The 21069-nt window shown below is 33.9% G+C and overlaps 1 protein-coding gene across 1 annotated transcript; it reads left to right on the top strand.

The window, feature by feature from the left end:
- The first annotated feature begins 2443 nt into the window (after positions 1-2443).
- tpi1b (triosephosphate isomerase 1b) lies at positions 2444-20717 on the top strand. The gene is made up of 7 exons (XM_084386128.1): positions 2444-2675; positions 4255-4378; positions 4530-4614; positions 6663-6795; positions 6870-6955; positions 7061-7148; positions 20113-20717. The coding sequence occupies exons 1-7, from the start codon at positions 2564-2566 to the stop codon at positions 20229-20231; spliced, it is 747 nt and encodes a 248-aa protein (XP_084242254.1). The 5' UTR covers positions 2444-2563; the 3' UTR covers positions 20232-20717.
- Positions 20718-21069: the final 352 nt, after the last annotated feature.

Genomic DNA, 21069 nt, shown 5'->3' with positions numbered 1-21069 from the left:
ACCTCTCACACCATTCACAGTGAACCTTCAATCTCGGCTTTCGCAAACGCCTTGCGCAATATTGCGCCTTGTGCCATTTCAGTTCATTGCCAAGCACCTTAATGACGCGAAACTTGGATGAGATTGTTTATTTAGAGCTGAAGTCCGTTTAGAATAATGGAAACATTATTAGTCCGCGAGACTGGGTTTGTGTAGTAAAAGAACAAATAGAACGAATGACATACGCAGAAACTGACTTATTGTTCAATTTGACAGTAAAAATAATAATAGAGTGATAAAAAATATAGCAGCTTCACAATACTGCCCTCTAGTGTTTGTCAAACCAAACGGCCTGGCTGCACTTATCCTGTTGCACATCATGCTCTACATACTGTTTGTATTGTTTCCAGCTCCAAGTTTTCGCATTTACATTTTTTTTGATCATTTTATTTACATGCTTCAAGCTGCTTCAAAAAGGGAATGCCTTACAACTATAAATTACTTGCAAAATGTATTGATCCCCGCCTGTTTTTTGGTTACACTTTATTTTAAGGTGTCCATCCTTGTTACAGTGTAATTATACAAATAAGCACTGAGTAATATGAATTAACATGTACTTACTATAGGGTTAGGGTAGGATGAGAGTTAGTTGCATGTAATTATGCATAATTTACTGTTATTACTTTGGTAAGTACACAAGGACACTTTAAAATAAACTGTTACTGTGTTTTTTTTCTTCTTCTTCTTCATTTTCCACTATTACTGTAGGCATATTTTCTTTTTAGAGCACTAACTTTAAAAAAAATATATATATTTAAACAACTATATAATAAATAATTGATATACAGTAGTACGCAAGTGTACAATAATACACGTGGTTTGTTTTAAACAATGGCATAAAACAAACCAGATCTGGAATCACTTTTAAGTTAACTTAGAACTTAGTAACTTGTTATTTTGAGGATGGCGTTTGTGTGGGCTATGCTGTCATTTATGTATTGAATATTTGTATGTTTATTGTCACACTACAAGTAATGTCATTGTTGTGACGTGTATGGACTACGGATATAAATGAAAACGAGCAATTTATACTGATGTTTATTAACATACGTTATAATAAATATAAATACAAATTTAATTTAATGGAATAATACTGCAATGAACAAATAATAATTTCTAATTAAATAGCATATGACGCGCACTTTGCAAAAGTCTTGACAACGTCTCCAAAATAACCTCATAGCGAATCAAACTATACGTTTAACACCAATTGCGTTGTCACAGTTTGTCAAAAACCGAAACATTTTAGCAACTTCTCTATCGTTTAAACTTTAAATGGTGGGCTTCCCTTTAAGGGAAACCTTCTGGACAAATACTAAAAGAGCAAATTTCCACGTAGTAACGTATGATGAACCTTATTCAGTACTCTCGACAGGCATATCGATGACGGTGACCACATGACTGGAGTAGAATAATTTATAAAGATATGAGAAGACCAATTAAAACTGAAATGATTGTTTTATTAACAAACGTTCGTGTACTTCATGCAATATTTTTCTTTAAATAACTTAAAATAACAGAAACCGTCTTTGATAGACGACAGTAGCGCAAAGCATTGTGGGAATGCAAATGTAATCCCACCTCCAAATACACATTAAAGAGATAGTTCACCCAAAACTGAACATGCTGTCATATTATACTCACCCTCAAGTTGTTTCAAACCAGTATAAATTTATTTGTTCTGCTGAACACTAAAGAAGATATTTTGAAGAATGTCGGTAAACAAACAGTTGATGGACCCCATTGACTTCCATAGTATTCCCCATACTATGGAAGTCAATGGTGTCTCACAACTGGTCTGGTACCATATTCTTCAAAAAAGTTGTGTTCAACAAAAGAAAGAAATTCATACAGGTTTGTAACAACTTGAGAGTGAGTAAACAATGACAGAATTTTCATTTTTGGGTCTCTATACATCTCTTTAGTGCTTGCCTCTACTGGCCAATAGATCCACGTTCTCCTATTTCAATTGGGTCTATCAAAAGTAATAGATTGCAAGTGCAATTATTAAAGATTTACAAAAAATATGGACATTAAAAGTTAAATAAAACACTAAAATGTTTACAAATATTGACACATTTTTGCTTTCTTATTTTTCAAACTTTAATATTGTTTTAGGTATTGTTGAACTTCTGACTTTAAAAATGAGAAAAAGGTTTTCAAAAAATGAGTTTATTTCTCCATATTTACATTTATATTCCCTATGATGATAAACATGCCATAAGTGAAAGAACCGGATAAAAACATTTTCAAAGCACAGCTGATTTGTGATATGTAGTAAATGAACACAAAAGAACAGTTAATGCACCCGTATCTCTCTCCCATAATCAAAGAAAGCACGTTCGCAGCATGGTTCGCAGGCGTGTTGTCTTGAGCCAATGGGAAGCGCCGGGGGGCGGAGCTTACAGCCAGCGTTATATAAACCCCAGCGGACTGTATTTCCTCGCTGTCTCTTCGTCTGGAGGTCTTCCCGTTTGTTTCTTTTGTCAATTGTTTTCTGGTGAAAGCAACACTTTTTGCAATCATGACTGGCAGGAAGTTTTTCGTCGGTGGCAACTGGAAAATGAACGGCGACAAAAAGAGCATTGAAGAGCTCGCCAACACATTGAATAACGCTAAACTCAACCCAGACACCGGTGCGTATTTCATCCAGTTTCCTCTTCACCAGGCACAATCACATGCCATTGCAAACACAGGCCTTTTCGGGGTTGTGCAAACCCACTGCATTGACCCTGAAATGACATTCACGCGGGTCTTTTGACATCTGCCATCGCCTTTAAGCGCATCATTTACATGCTCTTTCTCGTTATAGTTATTTAATAAGATAACAGCTCTGTTTTCTACAGTGTAAATCAATCCAGTGCTTGTAACCATCTCGATTAATCAGTTAGCGGCAACCAGACAGAAACGTTTAAGCCAGTTTCTGTTCAAATTTGATATAAAGTACTATTCGCTTTCTAAAAGAGTGGACTGCCTGTCACGTTTCGATATGAATAAATGAATGATGCTCATCTTGTGTCGTGATTCAAGGGTTAATGCTGGAAATGGGTGTGTGATTTCCAGCACGTAGCCTCCACCGTGTGCACGTTCAAGGCCTGTCAAATCAAATGACAGGATTATTAGGATGCTTGGTTTATCAGCAAAACTGTACAAGCTATATTAGTTAATGCTATTTCTTTAAAAAATATGACCCTGGAAAAATAACGATAGTTGTTACAGTTTCGCGTTTTGAGTGATTTCTGATCGCGCGGTGTTTCCGCTCTTCACTGTGACGTAAAGCTGGCTGCATCACCGACACCGTCCGACTTTATTTGAGAATCCAGACAGAGTTGATGTGTCAATGACACAACTGTGCACTTTGAATTGGTAAAGTCCAAAAGTCACGCTGCTTGTGCGTCGCCTGTTTCATTCATGGTCTGAAACCCGAGAGAAGCGCTTAACGCGCAAAGGTCATGGGTCGGACTGTCATATCTTGGACTAGCTATTCTTCGATTTACTTCGTGGCCTATGTAGTATGCAGTCATATGAGTAACTTTTCCTTTGACCTTTTATCAAGGGGGCCGAAGCGCCAGATATGTCTGCCCTTTACAGTGAGTTTAATTTAGGCTGACCCAAGATAATTTTACAGTATAAATGCCACGTCCAATGGGAACACAGCTTAGCCTTAAAAATCATAAAAACACTGACATATAAAAAACAAAGTTTATTGAACCTTTAAACAAAATATTAAATGCAATGGGGGCAAAACATCTAATGCAATGAAACTGATGACTGAGAGATGAACAAATAAATGTATCGTTTATGAAACAACAGTCTTTTGAGGAACATTAATTTTCTAAACCGAACAAAAAAAGTATGTATGGAATAAAGTAAACCTAAGTTGCTTCTGTCACGTAAATGTTTATCTTAACATATCCATAAGAACATAAATGGCATTATCTTTATTACTTTATAAAATTGTTAAAGTTTTTACAGCAAAAAAACGTGTGCCATGACCGAAAGGTGGACATTTTTACAATTATATTTAAGGCCTTTTACTTGCTAAAAAAGTATGAACTATCAAGAACTCCAAGTTGTCCTGTCAGTAATCTGAATGGTTAAATGTTCAGGACACTAACATCGATTTGCCATGGTGGTCTTTCACATAAAAAAACACTGCAGTTACAATTCCGTGTTTAGTTTAGTTTTTTTTTAACCCGTTTGCTTGTTTGACAGAGGTTGTGTGCGGTGCCCCACCCATCTACCTCGACTTTGCCAGGTCCAAGCTGAAACCTAACATTGATGTGGCGGCACAGAACTGCTACAAGGTTGCAAAGGGAGCCTTCACCGGAGAGATCAGGTACACGTCAACCCGTTTACAGTCCAGAAACACAGTAAATAATCCATGAAAATGAAAATATATCGAATTCATTCACATTTTATGGCTGTTTTTTTTTTTTTTTTTTTTTTACTCCTATTTGTCGCTTGAAAGATCCGTTGTATTGTTTCAGCCCAGCGATGATTAAGGATTGTGGAGTAAAATGGGTGATTCTGGGACACTCTGAGAGACGCCATGTGTTTGGAGAGAGTGATGAGGTAACTTCGTGCCTTACATGCTGTAGAAAACCCTATATTTTTATTATAGAATAAATCATCAGCTGTAGTGTGTTTTCTGAGCATTTTTACATATTTCATTAGGTGTATTTGATGTCATTATAACATGTTGACTCTGGAAATGCTACTAAAACCATGTGTTTTACTGCCCTCTTGTGTGTAGATTGATTTATAGCAGCTGTACTGTTTAGCAAATGCAAATTCTATGTGTAATCAATGTACAACAAACTATTAAAAAAAATAAAATAATGTGCTTGGTTAGGGCTACATCTTCCTTCTATTTAGACAAACAAGTAACACAATATGCATAGCATAAAGAATTTTTTTTTTTAAACAAATATTTGGGGTTTCTTTTTATAGAAAATCTACTTAACAAAAACTAAAAGAGCAAGTTTCCAACTAGTCATTTAGCAGTTAATCCCACCCATTACTTTAAATTAGTATATCACTCATGGTAACTGAAACAAACAAGGTGAATGGAAGTTAAAGTGCCCCTATTATGCTATTTTAAAGGTTCCTAATTTTGTTCTGGAGGTCTCATACAATAGGTTTACATGCATTCAAAGTTTAAAAAACACTTGAATGTTCTCATTATATACATTGCACATCACCTTATTTCTTCACAAAGAGTCAGAAAACGGTTCTTTTGAAGATTCAGTCTCTCTAAACCCATCCTTACCGTCAGCCTACTCTGCTCTGATTGGTCAGATGACCCAGTCTGTTGTGATTGGTCAACTGCTTACAGCAAGTGCCGGAAACGCCCGAATTACCACCAAATCTGAATTTTAGCTCCGTAGGCTTCCTCAGCGCTTGATTCACATTGATACGAACAATGGTGTCGGTTTTTCTATATCAATTCCAACACGAGTCCTCATCCTTTGGAAGTGCATGCAAAGTTGATTTGCCGTGCTGAAAACAATGTCTTCTCGACATGTCGACAACACGAACCAAACTCCGGGTTAAAGTAGACATTGTTTGCGGACAATGAAGATCACTGGCTGGCATTATGCAAATTTGCTACTTTGTTTCATAGACATTTAATAGGAAGAAAGACTGGAATTGCTTGCGACTCTTTTCAGGAGTAACTTTATTTGATGTGCACTTTGATCTTTAAACTTTTGCAGACCTTTTACATTCACAAACCGCTATGGCATGAAGGGTAATATTCTAAACAGCATAATAGGGGCACTTTAAACACGTGAAACACATTTTTACGCTAATTTAAACCCCACCAACAACGTCACCCTCTTGAACTGAAAACACATGGTTACTACAGCACATAATAAATTAAAGTACCACACGCATAGGGCTGTAATACTACTTCACTATAAAACTTCAAGCTCATTATTAAAATATTCCCAGACACATTTCTTTTACCAGTTATGAGAGGGCTTCCTTTTATAGGAAACCTACTAGACAAATACTAAAAGAGCAAATTTCCAACTACCATTTTTGCAGTGAGATCTCCCATCAATTTGAGTGGGTACCTCACTGGTGGTGACTAATTCTTGCATAAGTTTTAGCTTCGTTTGAACAATTGAAAGGCATTATGGGTATGCACATTTGAACAGGCCATACAATCCTCTCACCCTCTAACTCCTGCCCATACCATCTCTGGACAAAAATGGATACAGTAAGAAATGGAATAAAAGTAGCGCTGAGTTTGAGGCTGATTTAATGAAGTATAACATTATTTTGAACAAAAAATTTAAATTAAAAAATTTAATTTTATTACTTTGGTGGTTAAAATGTCAACTCTTATGGGTATGCAAATTTGCAAAGCTCATTAAATATGCATAGTCTCTGAATGAGCATTTTTATGAAAACGATGGAATTAAACAGAAAATTGATATTATTAGTCATGTAGTACATTTAGTACGTATGAATATGATTACCATGCCAAACCACATAAGAAACAAAGTTTAATGTTAAAATTGAAAGCATATAATGGTCTCATAAAAGATAATCGGTCACGATTTCACTTATGAACTTAAATCATATGAACTCTTTCTTTTTTCTTCTTCTGATAGTTGATTGGACAGAAGGTCGCTCATGCTCTTGAGAACGGTTTGAGTGTGATCGCCTGCATTGGTGAGAAGCTGGATGAGAGGGAGGCCGGAATCACGGAGAAAGTGGTTTTTGCACAGACCAAGTTCATTGCAGGTAACTTTTGATTTAGTGGTGTGTGTATTATAAAACATTCCTTGTATTTGAAATAAAACTATCATCTCTTTTAGATAATGTGAAGGATTGGAGCAAAGTGGTGCTTGCTTATGAGCCTGTTTGGGCCATTGGCACTGGGAAAACTGCATCACCCCAACAGGTACAGACGAGACGTTTGGAATGGATTAGAGCATGGAGGTTTTTCAAACATGTTTCCTGGTTTCATTGAACTCAGTGACCGAGTCTCTCACTGCTGTTCTTTCAGGCTCAGGAGGTGCATGACAAGCTCAGGCAGTGGATGAAGGCCAACGTCTCAGAGGCTGTTGCCAGCTCCGTCAGGATCATCTATGGAGGTCAGTGCTCTAAATATTGTTTTATTTTTCCATAAAACAATACCAACAACTATCCTATGTCATCCACAACTAACTATGCATACTGTTTCTAGACAAAGTAACACAGTTTATCAAGTGTTAATTCTACTTTACTATAAAATGTCAAGCTTAAACTTTTAATTCATCTTTCTTTTTACAAGTATGAAAGGGCTTTCTTTTATAGAAAACCTACTGGACAAATACTAAAAGAGCAAATTTCTAGCTAATTCTTGTTCACTGAATCTCTCCCATCAATTTGAACGAGTATCTCACTCATGGTGACTGAAGATAACAAGATTAGGTTCACCATGCCAAAGGCATTATGTATAACATCGATTATATCATATAATTATCTCAAGATTGTATTTCGACTTTTTTTCTCTCGAAATGTAACAAGTTTAATCTCGCATTATAATGACTTTAATCTCGAGATGGTTTTATTTTTTTATTATTGCTTGGCCCTAATCCTTTTCCGTAATGATATAATTTCACTATAAAATACAAAGCTTGAACTTCTACAAACTTTATTTCAACTACTCTAAAATGGCTTTATTTTAAAGAAAACCAACTGGATAAATACTAAAAAAGTACATTTCTAGTTACTTATTGTACAGTAACACACTCCCATCAGTGTTAGTGAGTACTTCACCCTTGGTGACTATAATATTAAGTTCAAGCTTTCTAAATATCTTCCTTTTAACAAGAATGAAAGGGCTTTCTTTTATAGAAAACCTACTGGACAAATACTAAAAGAGCAAATTTCTAGCTAATTCTTGTTCACTGAATCTCTCCCATCAATTTGAACGAGTATCTCACTCATGGTGACTGAAGATAACAAGATTAGGTTCAACAATAAGAGGAGTCATGCAAATTTATTGTAACCAACATTTGATTGGTTAAATTAAATATTTGTTAAACCGGTTAAATCAAATCTTTCACTTGATACTTGTCCATTACTTTATTGAATAATTACAAAAGCATTTGGAACATGTAAAAGGCATCGTGTGCAAATTTAGACACATCTCCTTTAATGCTTTCACCTCCCACCCACTGCTTATTAAAAAAAACGAGGAATGTAAATAAAGAACTGGAGAATTCATGGTGGACTGTGCTGTGCAAATGTAACCCATACACATACTGACATGATGCTAGTGCTGTGTATTACCGTTTGGTAAGGTTTATGGTTCATTCTGGTTTATATTCACTTCAGTATGTTTATATAAAAACATTATGTAGGGATTTATTATAGTCATGCCACACAACTACATAAACACGCTACTGACACATCTGAAGTGTATAGTAACAACAGTCAGTCTTTAATAAAAATTGTCACTATACATAAAAAGGTGTATGTCAAATTTAAAGCAGATGCTATTCTTGGATATTATCAACTTTTTCATTTTCAATTAATCTTTAAATGAAGTAATAAGGAGCTTCCTTTTAAAGAAAACATACTCAACACATATTAAAAGATCAAATTTCCACCTAATTCTGGTGTAGTGAATCACTGCGAGCGGATTCCTCACTCATGGTGACTGAAGTGATGAGGTTGTGATTGAAGTGATATGACAATGATGTAGCATAATTCTGTTTAAAATGTGCATCATGCATTAATGCCTATTGTTTCACATGCGTTTCTAATGCAAATTCATATGCCTTCTATTTCTAGGCAAAGTAACACCATTTATCAAGCATTATTATTACTTCACTACAAAATGTCAAGTTTAAACTTTTACAACTTTTTATATATATATATATTAGTGCTGTCAACGTTAACGCGTTAACGCATGCGATTAATTTTTGTCTGGTTTAACGTGTTAAAATATTTAACGCAATTAACGCAGCATCCGTCTTTTCTGCCATCCGTTGGCTAGCTTTACATTATATGATCACGCTCTTATTCATTTAAATGCTTTTAAACATTTCAAGCGCGGCAAGACAAAAGAGAAAGCGCTGTCTGTGAATGTCTTTATGTGACACACACACACACACACACATAATGCATAGACAGGGCGCCAGAATCCAGTTCTCTTTCGCGCTTGAACTAACAATAACAATCCCAAAATGTCAGTTTTGTCGATTATCCTCATAAGAGCAGTCTTAAATGATTTATATAAAGTCTAAAATGAACGAAGAGTTGCGAGAGAATGAGGCGCGCGTGTGAGATCCATAGACAGTACGGTATATAAACGGTGAGATCCGCGTGTCTGTCTGCTCTTAAAGGGACAGCAGCCAATAAAGCTTCCTGTCAGTAAAGTTAAAGAACAAAGGGAACAGAGAAAATGACTCACTGCTGTTGACTAAATAACTTTTGTAGCTTTAATAAGGATTAACTATTTAATTTATAGTTTATGCAGTGCAGACTGCATATAACTTTGATAACTTTATTACAGTATATTTCCTAACTGTTAAGACAGGAAGGGCACGAATAAATATGACATTTATTATGGGTTTATGTTAGCATTGTTTTAAGTTCACTTAAATTAAAAAGTGTTATATTTTTGAAGCATAATAAATGTGAAAAAGAAAAAAAAATCAGTAGCTGTATTAATATCAGTAATACTGGCCTTCATTCATAAAAAGATGCCATTAAAAAATTATTTAAAATATACTGTCTTTATGTTGTTTCTACATTAATTTGATTAACTGTGAAATTATTACATTATAAAATATATTAAAAACTTACAAAAACATTTCTTTTTTTATTGCGATTAATTGCGATTAATCACAGAAAAAATGTGTGATTAATCTAGTTAAAGTTTTTAATCGATTGACAGCACTAATATATATATATATATAATTTTATATATCTATATATATCTTTCTTTTAACAAGAATGGATGGGCTTTCTTTTATAGAAAACCTACTGGACAAATACTAAAAGAGCAAATTTCTAGCTAATCATAGTTCACCGACTCTCTCCCATCAATTTGAACGAGTATCTCGCTTATGGCAACTGAAGAGAACTTGTTTTTAATATCTTGTTACCTGCTGCTAATTACATATACTGTTTCTGGACAAGAGTTTTTATGATGGCACATCAGCAATGAGATAAAATAACACCACATAGAGCTGTGATATAATTTCACCACTTCAAAATACCAATCTCAAACCTGCACAATCTTTATTTCAGCAGCTATAAAGGGGCTTCCTTTTATAGGAAACTTACTGGACAAATACTAAAAGAGTACATTTCTGGCCAGTTATTATGCATTGATTTTGTTTTGTTTTTAACCAGTGATTTTGTTTATTTGACAAGAAATGTAATGCATATAGTATGCATTGAATTGGATGAATAACATTATGTTAGTGGATAATTGTGTACTAGAACTATTTTCCTGCTTATCTGAACACATGTAAATGCTGCAAGTCAGAACTAATCAATCACAGAGCGTTCACACACTGCCGAATAAGAATCAGAATAAAAAGGTTGCATTTTATGTGTGCAACAGCCTGTCACTGGCAGTCCCTTATGAAAATGAACATTACAGTGACCATAGTTCAACTAGGCTTATAATATTTTGTAGATTTCCATGATTACCACTACAAGTAAATATTTTAACCATGTGTAAACAAAAATATAATCTAATGAACTCCAATTAGGGTGTATTGAATGTTAAAATGCCTTTCAAAAATAATGTTAAGTGGGTATCATCAACAATTTTCCTTTTAGTAATTCAATAATTTTTTTTTTTTAAAGTTCAGTTTAGAGATATCTTATCTTGAAATTACAGATATCATATCAAAAACAAAATAAGTGGTATCACTCATCTCTATTATGTAGTGACAAAATAACACCTTTTACAACCGTAATAATATTTTACTTCAAAATATCTTTCATTTAACAGGTATGAAAGGGCTTTCTTTTATAGAAAACCTACTAGACAAATACTAAAAGAGCAAATTTCTAGCTACTCATAGTTCACTGAATCTTTCCCATCAATCTGAATGAGTATCTCACTCATGGTGACTGAGGAAAACAAGCTTGTCAACATGTGAGTCACCATGAGTGAGATACTTGTTCAAATTGATGGGAGAGATTTGGTGAACTATGATTATCTAGAAATTTGCTCTTTTAGTATTTGTCCAGTAGGTTTTCTATAAAAGAAAGCTCCTTCATTCTTGTTAAAAGGAAGATATTTAGAAAGCTTGAACTTAATATTATAGTCACTAAGGGTGAAGTACTCACTAACCCTGATGGGAGTGTGTTACTGTATAAGTAACTAGAAATGTACTTTTTTTAGTATTTATCCAGTTGGTTTTCTTTAAAATAAAGCCATTTTAGAGTAGTTGAAATAAAGTTTGTAGAAGTTCAAGCTTTGTATTTTATAGTGAAATTATGTCATTATGGAAAAGGATTAAGGCCAAGCAATAATAATAAAAAAATAATAGAATAAACTATTTAAATATTGAGAATAAAGTCGTTGTGTTTCGAGAAAAAACTCGTGTTTCGAGAAAAAACTCGTGTTTCGAGAAAAAACTCGTTAAATTTAGAGGAAAAAAGTCGAAATACAATCTTGAGAATAAACTCGTTACATTTTGAGAAAAGAGTCGAAATAATCTGGCGTCTTCTCAAGCGTCTCCTTCGTCGAAATTCCACACCTTGAGGATCAAGAAGTTTAATAATGCGTCTTATGGTATCCCGGGAAACCACGAAACCTCGATGAATCATGCCTAGGTGAAGCCAGCGATAACCTTGCATTTGTCCACTGGTTGTCATTTCATGTTGGACAAAAGCGAGTACATCGCGCAAATTGGACTGATTTTTTTTTTTTCTTCTAAAAAGACTTGCAAATTCTCTTTAAAGTTCGTATGCTAATTATTATTCTGTCATAATTAGCTAAAGTTGATAGTATTTCTTTGGTACTGAAAGAAAGTCTAAAATATAGCTTGACTAAGTGATCCAACTCTGCCATGTCCTCTATCAGTAGGCTATGCAATGAATACTGATCGAATGCGTTATTCTCTACATTTCATTTAGACTTTTTTTCTCGAAACCCAACGACTTTATTCTCGAAATTTAACGAGTTTTTTTCTCGAAACACAACGACTTTATTCTCGATATTTAATGAGTTTATTCTCAAGATTGTATTTCGACTTTTTTCTCGAAATTTAACGTGTAATTTCACATTATGACTTTACTCTCGAGATGATTTTATTTTTTTATTATTGCTTGGCCCTAATCCTCTTCCGTATTTCACAGCTCTATGTGGTGTTTTTTTTTTTTTTTTTTTTTTTTTTTTCAGAAACAGTATATGTAATTAGTAGGAGGTAACATTGCTCAGGGCGTGTTTAAATTTGCGTAATACCTTTCATAAATTGAACTTAACTGTTGAAAGAAAGAGTTCTTGAAGATTAAGTTCAAGATTATGAAGTGGCTTCCTTTTAAAGGAAACCTACTGGACAAACACTTCCCATAATGTTTACGCATTAGGTCAGTAGGCTGAGAGTAGGTGTATTTTGTGGCTGTTCGAACGCATTCAGCCATATGCGTTTTCGATAACCTCCGGAAGTGGTCAAAATTGGACAATGCCAAGCTCAAAACGTTGTAGACCCCGTTTACACCGGTATTTAGCTTCATCTCCATGTGATCCAATTGACCAAAACACATCTTTATACCAGGCTTAAACAGTGCCTTTTAAATGAGTATCTCACTCTGGTGACTGAAGCAAACAAGTATAAGTTGAAATTGTGCAAGGCATTATTATGCTAATTTTAACACGCCCCCAACAATGTTACCTGCTACTAATTACATATACTATTTCTGGACAAGATTTTTGGTGATGTCACATCAGCAAACAGATAAAATAACACCACATGGAGCTGTGATATAATTTCACCACTTCAAAATAACAATCTCAAACTTGCACAATCTTTATTTCAACAGGTATAAAGGGGCTTCCTATTATAGGAAACCTACTGGACAAATACTAAAAGAGTACATTTCTGGCCAGTTATTGTGCAGTGACGCTCCCCATCAGTGTGAATGAGTGTCTCACCCATGGTGACTGAAGCATTTATTTTATAGATAAAGTCTTCCTCTAAAAAATGTTGTATCTCAAACTATCAGCCAAGTAACAGCACAAACACCTCTGAGGAGATTTTTAATTCAATTGATTTCACATAAAACAAGAGAGAATGAGTCCTCTGTGTAATACGAGAGACGTGAAACTAGTGCCTTTTTTTTTTTTTTTTTTTTTTATATACTCAGATGGGTTATGGTAAATATTAAGGAACTTCTGACCACTGAGCGCTGCGACTGACCAATCAAGTATGCAATTATTTCTGGACAATTGTGTTTATAGCATATAAGCAATAGGGATGGGCGTATCGATATGAAATATCAATATATCGATACTGACGTCGAGCATCGAAAGTATCGATACTCATCGATACATCGATACTTTCGATACAAATAAAAAAATCTATACTATATATATATATATAGTTCTAGTACACAATTATCCACTAACATATGTTATTCATCCAATTCAATGCATACTATATGCATTACATTTAGTAGAAACCAAATCACTGAAAAAAAAAAAAAAAAAAAATTTATATATATATATATATATTTTTTTTTTTTTTTTTTTCAGTGATTTTGTTTCTACTAAATGTAATGCATATAGTATGCATTGAATTGGATGAATAACATATGTTAGTGGATAATTGTGTACTAGAACTCTTTTCCTGCTTATCTGAACACATGTAAATGCTGCAAGTCAGAACTAATCAATCACAGAGCGTTCACACACTGCCGAATAAGAATCAGAATAAAAAGGTTGCATTTTATGTGTGCAACAGCCTGTCACTGGCAGTCCCTTATGAAAATGAACATTACAGTGGCCATAGTTCAACTAGGCTTATAATATTTTGTAGATTTCCATGATTACCACTACAAGTAAATATTTTAACCATGTGTAAACAAAAATATAATCTAATGAACTCCAATTAGGGTGTATTGAATGTTAAAATGCCTTTCAAAAATAATGTTAAGTGGGTATCATCAACAATTTTCCTTTTAGTAATTCAATAATTATTATTTTTTTAAAGTTCAGTTTAGAGATGTCTTATCTTGAAATTACAGATATCATATCAAAAACAAAATAAGTGGTATCACTCATCTCTATTATGTAGTGACAAAATAACACCTTTTACAACCGTAATAATATTTTACTTCAAAATATCTTTCATTTAACAGATATGAAAGGGCTTTCTTTTATAGAAAACCTACTAGACAAATACTAAAAGAGCAAATTTCTAGCTACTCATAGTTCACTGAATCTTTCCCATCAATCTGAATGAGTATCTCACTCATGGTGACTGAGGAAAACAAGCTTGTCAACATGTGAGTCACCATGAGTGAGATACTTGTTCAAATTGATGGGAGAGATTTGGTGAACTATGATTATCTAGAAATTTGCTCTTTTAGTATTTGTCCAGTAGGTTTTCTATAAAAGAAAGCCCCTTCATTCTTGTTAAAAGGAAGATATTTAGAAAGCTTGAACTTAATATTATAGTCACCAAGGGTGAAGTACTCATTAACCCTGATGGGAGTGTGTTACTGTATAATAAGTAACTAGAAATGTACTTTTTTTAGTATTTATCCAGTTGGTTTTCTTTAAAATAAAGCCATTTTAGAGTAGTTGAAATAAAGTTTGTAGAAGTTCAAGCTTTGTATTTTATAGTGAAATTATATCATTATGGAAAAGGATTAGGGCCAAGCAATAATAATAAAAAAAAAAATCATCTCGAGATTAAAGTCATTATAATGCGAGATTAAACTCGTTACATTTCGAGAGAAAAAAAGTCGAAATACAATCTTGAGAATAAACTCATTAAATATTGAGAATAAACTCGTGTTTCGAGAAAAAACTCGTTAAATTTAGAGGAATAAAGTCGAAATACAATCTTGAGAATAAACTCATTAAATATTGAGAATAAAGTCGTTGTGTTTCGAGAAAAAACTCGTGTTTCGAGAAAAAACTCGTGTTTCGAGAAAAAACTCGTGTTTCGAGAAAAAACTCGTGTTTCGAGAAAAAACTCGTTAAATTTAGAGGAAAAAAGTCGAAATACAATCTTGAGAAAATAACCTCGTTAAATATTGAGAATAAAGTCGTTGTGTTTCGAGAAAAAAACTCGTTAAATTTAGAGGAAAAAAGTCGAAATACAATCTTGAGAATAAACTCATTAAATATTGAGAATAAAGTCGTTGTGTTTCTAGAAAAAACTCGTTAAATTTAGAGGAAAAAAGTCGAAATACAATCTTGAGAATAAACTCGTTACATTTTGAGAAAAGAGTCGAAATAATCTGGCGTCTTCTCAAGCGTCTCCTTCGTCGAAATTCCACACCTTGAGGATCAAGAAGTTTAATAATGCGTCTTATGGTATCCCGGGAAACCACGAAACCTCGATGAATCATGCCTAGGTGAAGCCAGCGATAACCTTGCATTTGTCCACTGGTTGTCATTTCATGTTGGACAAAAGCGAGTACATCGCGCAAATTGGACTGATTTTTTTTTTCTTCTAAAAAGACCTAGCCACTTGCAAATTCTCTTTAAAGTTCGTATGCTAATTATTATTCTGTCATAATTAGCTAAAGTTGATAGTATTTCTTTGGTACTGAAAGAAAGTCTAAAATATAGCTTGACTAAGTGATCCAACTCTGCCATGTCCTCTATCAGTAGGCTATGCAATGAATACTGATCGAATGCGTTATTCTCTACATTTCATTTAGACTTTTTTTTCTCGAAACCCAACGACTTTATTCTCGAAATTTTACGAGTTTTTTTCTCGAAACACAACGACTTTATTCTCGATATTTAATGAGTTTATTCTCAAGATTGTATTTCGACTTTTTTCTCGAAATTTAACGTGTAATTTCACATTATGACTTTACTCTCGAGATGATTTTATTTTTTTATTATTGCTTGGCCCTAATCCTCTTCCGTATTTCACAGCTCTATGTGGTGTTTTTTTTTTTTTTTTTTTTTTTTTTCAGAAACAGTATATGTAATTAGTAGGAGGTAACATTGCTCAGGGCGTGTTTAAATTTGCGTAATACCTTTCATAAATTGAACTTAACTGTTGAAAGAAAGAGTTCTTGAAGATTAAGTTCAAGATTATGAAGTGGCTTCCTTTTAAAGGAAACCTACTGGACAAACACTTCCCATAAGGTTTACGCATTAGGTCAGTAGGCTGAGAGTAGGTGTATTTTGTGGCTGTTCGAACGCATTCAGCCATATGCGTTTTCGATAACCTCCGGAAGTGGTCAAAATTGGACAATGCCAAGCTCAAAACGTTGTAGACCCCGTTTACACCGGTATTTAGCTTCATCTCCATGTGATCCAATCGACCAAAACACATCTTTATACCAGGCTTAAACAGTGCCTTTTAAATGAGTATCTCACTCTGGTGACTGAAGCAAACAAGTATAAGTTGAAATTGTGCAAGGCATTATTATGCTAATTTTAACACGCCCCCAACAATGTTACCTGCTACTAATTACATATACTATTTCTGGACAAGATTTTTGGTGATGTCACATCAGCAAACAGATAAAATAACACCACATGGAGCTGTGATATAATTTCACCACTTCAAAATAACAATCTCAAACTTGCACAATCTTTATTTCAACAGGTATAAAGGGGCTTCCTATTATAGGAAACCTACTGGACAAATACTAAAAGAGTACATTTCTGGCCAGTTATTGTGCAGTGACGCTCCCCATCAGTGTGAATGAGTGTCTCACCCATGGTGACTGAAGCATTTATTTTATAGATAAAGTCTTCCTCTAAAAAATGTTGTATCTCAAACTATCAGCCAAGTAACAGCACAAACACCTCTGAGGAGATTTTTAATTCAATTGATTTCACATAAAACAAGAGAGAATGAGTCCTCTGTGTAATACGAGAGACGTGAAACTAGTGCCTTTTTTTTTTTTTTTTTTTTTATATACTCAGATGGGTTATGGTAAATATTAAGGAACTTCTGACCACTGAGCGCTGCGACTGACCAATCAAGTATGCAATTATTTCTGGACAATTGTGTTTATAGCATATAAGCAATAGGGATGGGCGTATCGATATGAAATATCGATATATCGATACTGACGTCGAGCATCGAAAGTATCGATACTCATCGATACTTTCGATACAAATAAAAAAATCTATACTATATATATATATATATATATATATATATATATATATATATATATATTATTATTTTTTTTTTTTTTCATTTTTTTTTTTTCCAGTGATTTTGTTTCTACTAAATGTAATGCATATAGTATGCATTGAATTGGATGAATAACGTATGTTAGTGGATAATTGTGTACTAGAACTCTTTTCCTGCTTATCTGAATACATGTAAATGCTGCAAGTCAGAACTAATCAATCACAGAGCGTTCACACACTGCCGAATACGAATATTAACAAATTCCAATTAGGGTGAATTTAATGTTAAAATACCTTTCAAAAATAATGTTAAGTGGGTATCATTAACAATTTTACTCTTAGAAATTCAATAATTAATTAATTTTTTTAAATTTAACACTTCAGTTTAGAGGTGTTTTAACTTGAAGTTATGGATATCATATCAAAAACAAATTAAGTATTATCACACATCCCTAGTAAGTCATGACAAAATAACACCTTTTACAACTGTATTAATATTTTACTTTAAAATATTCAGTTTGAGCTCTCAAAATATCTTTCATTTAACAGGTATGAAGGGGCTTTCTTTTATAGAAAGCCTACTGGACAAATACTAAAAGAGCAAATTTCTAGCTAATCATAGTTACCGAATCTCTCCTATCAATCTGAATGAGTATCTCACTCATGGTGACTGAGGAAAACAAGATTGTTCAACTTGTGAGTCACCATGAGTGAGATACTTGCTCAAATTGATGGGAGAGATTCTGTGAACTATAATTCTTGAAAATTACTGTTAAAGTATTTGAACAGTAGGTTTTCTATAAAAAAAATATCAGTAGGTTTGATCAGTAGTAATCAGTAGGTGTTATTCTTCATACTTATTAAAAGGAAGATATTCTGAAATATTTAGAAAGTTTGATCCCCGTGGGTGAGATGCTCACAAACACTGATGGGGAAACACTCACAAACAGCTATCAAAGGCCTTCCTTGGTGACTGAAGCAAATATGCTATACTTTTACTAGTATATTATCGTAAAGCTTTCTCTAAAAATATTGTTTCAAAATCTAGCAGCTAAATAACTGCACAAACACCTCTTATGTGAAATAAATTGTATTATAAATCACATAAAACAAGGAAGAATGAGTCCATGATGTAATGCGAGAGATGTGAAACTAGTGCTTTTCAGATGGGTGATGGTAAATATTAAGGAACTTCTGACCACTGAGCTCTGTGACTGACCAATCAAAATAAAGTACACTTATTTTTTCTGGACAAGCATGTTTATAGCACAAAAGCAAAAAAATAATACCCTTTAAATAACCGTAAATTAAACAATTCCGTAACCAGATGTGCAGTGACGCTTCCCCTATCAGTGTGAATGAGTATGTCACTCTTGGTGACTATAATATCAAGCTCAAACTTTCCCAATATCTTTTTTAACAAGTATGAAAGGGCTTTCTTTTATAGAAAACCTACTGGACAAATACTAAAAGAGCAAATTTCTAGCTTTTGATTCTTCACAGAATCTCTCCCATCAATTTGAACGAGTATCTCGCAAATGGTGACTGAGGACAAGATTAAGTTCACCATGCTTCATTATTATGCAAATTTAAACAACAATGTTACCTGCTACTAATTACATTTACTTTTTCTGGACAAGAGTTTTTTTTTTTTATGATGGCACATCAGCTTTGAGACAAAATGACACCATGTGTAAAGCAGTTCCACTGTGGTGAAACTTCATACTGACAGCATTCCCAGAAATCAAACAAGTAATTTTTCTTTAAACTGTTATGGAGGGGCTTCTTTTTAAAGGAAACCTACTGGACAAATACGAAAAGAGTTAAGTTCTACCTAGTTGATGTGCAGTGAAGCTCCCCATCACTGCGAGTGAGTGTCTCACCCATGGTGACTGATATAGTAGTAACATAAAATAATTGCTTCAATCTTAAAGCTCCCTCTAAAAAGATCAAAAACTATGAGCCAAGCAACAGGACAAACACTGCAACAATGTTATAGTAATATTAAAACTGTTTAAAGTCCTCTGAGGTGATTTTTCTGCATCCGTATGAAATGAGAAAGAGTCCTCCGAGAATATGAGACGTGAAACTAGTACCAGTTTCTGTTACGGCGACAGCTTAACATCTGACCGCTGGATGCTGTGACTGACCAATCATAATCAAGTACTTCAAACAACTCTATAATAAACAGAAATACAACTTTACTGTAGTATACTTGTTTGTCAAAATACCAAACTGCACTTTTGAAAAACACTCAAAACGTCAATCTTTGCTCAAATACTAAAAGTCACTTTGGCTGTGTACCTCGCTGGTAGTGACCGAAACATTCGAATTTAAGCGTGAAAGGATTTGTACAATTATGGGTATGCAAATTACATCTAATTTGGGTAGTCATGCATTCATAATGCATACATTCACAAGTGTACTAATATGTACACTTTAGGTATTAATATATTTCTTTAAGGTACTAATATTTAGCCTTTAGGGGTAAATGAGGTACAAAGGTGTACTTTTTTTTCCTAGAGTGTTCCAACATGATACCAGTGTAATTTATTACTATAAACTGATGAAGCTGTGCTTATTTTAGGGCTCGTAGTTAATGGTTTGCTTTACTTTTTGGAAGATTTAGAGACGTTTTCTAAGCAACAACAGATCCAAATATCCTCAGCAATAAAGATATTTTATGTGTGCTGCTCTTTATATTTAAAAAAAATATTCCTGGTGAAAACGTAACCTTTTTATTTTATGGTCCATCGTTTCAGGGTCTGTCACTGGAGGGACCTGCAAGGAGCTTGCTTCCCAGAAAGACGTGGATGGCTTCCTGGTGGGCGGCGCTTCCTTGAAACCAGAGTTTATTGAGATTATTAATGCGAAAGCTTAAAGAGCTGAAACCATCATCTATCTAGTTAGGTCTGCTCCCAAATCCTGCTCTTCTTTAGAAAGTGTTATTGTGGTTTTGTTTTTTTGTATTGTTATTATAAACGGACAGCTTGACGAACTTAAAAACTCAAGGGTTTTATTCCACTGAAACGTGTGCTATTAAATCTCCTATTTGTGTAGTTAAGTACAGGACTGTAATGAGAACCATCATTGGGCTTTAGGGCCCACGCCTTTACTTGAATAATGTTTACCAACATTCTTGTGTACATGGTGTCAAAATTCTAGGATGAAGTCAATCAACCTCAGCGTCTGTTTAATTCAAGTGAAACTACTTTCCATGAATGTGGTTGTCCTTATGTTTTCCTGTCCCTCAAAGAGTCTCTCTGGCTGGCCTGTGGCAAAGTTGCTCATATGTAATAACCATGGTTATTTGATATAAAGGACAAGACGGTTATATTCTAATAAATGTTTCAGAAGTGTACAACTATTTACTGTTGTCTCAAGTTATTTTACTGGAACATTCTGCACAATATTCTTTTTGTAGCAAAAAGTTTGGGGTTGGTAAGATATTTTTAATTTGTCTATGCTCACCAAGACTGAATCTTGTTTGAAAGAAATATTGTTTAAAAATGAATAACTTTTGAATTTATTATAGTTTAAAATGTAATTTACCCTTGTGGTGGCCAAGTTAAATCTTCAGCATCATTCAGTCTGTCAAATGATCCTTCAGAAAATATCTAATATGTGAATTTGCTGCTCAAGAAAACCACTGTGATGCTCTATTTTTGTGGAAACTTTGGTACCTTTTTTCAGATTATTTTGAGCTCAAAAGAACAGCA

This window comes from Rutilus rutilus, assembly GCF_951802725.1.
Source record: "Rutilus rutilus genome assembly, chromosome: 17".
Lineage (NCBI taxonomy): Eukaryota > Metazoa > Chordata > Actinopteri > Cypriniformes > Leuciscidae > Rutilus > Rutilus rutilus.
This window is presented reverse-complemented; position numbering and strand designations above follow the sequence as displayed.

Excerpts from the sequence above, each read along its gene's own strand:
- tpi1b (XM_084386128.1), top strand. The coding sequence starts at position 2,564 with ATGACTGGCAGGAAGTTTTTCGTCGGTGGCAACTGGAAAATGAACGGC. Across the intron at positions 4,615-6,662 it reads TGTTTGGAGAGAGTGATGAG|TTGATTGGACAGAAGGTCGC; the intron begins GTAACTTCGTGC and ends TTCTTCTGATAG. Across the intron at positions 6,796-6,869 it reads ACAGACCAAGTTCATTGCAG|ATAATGTGAAGGATTGGAGC; the intron begins GTAACTTTTGAT and ends CATCTCTTTTAG.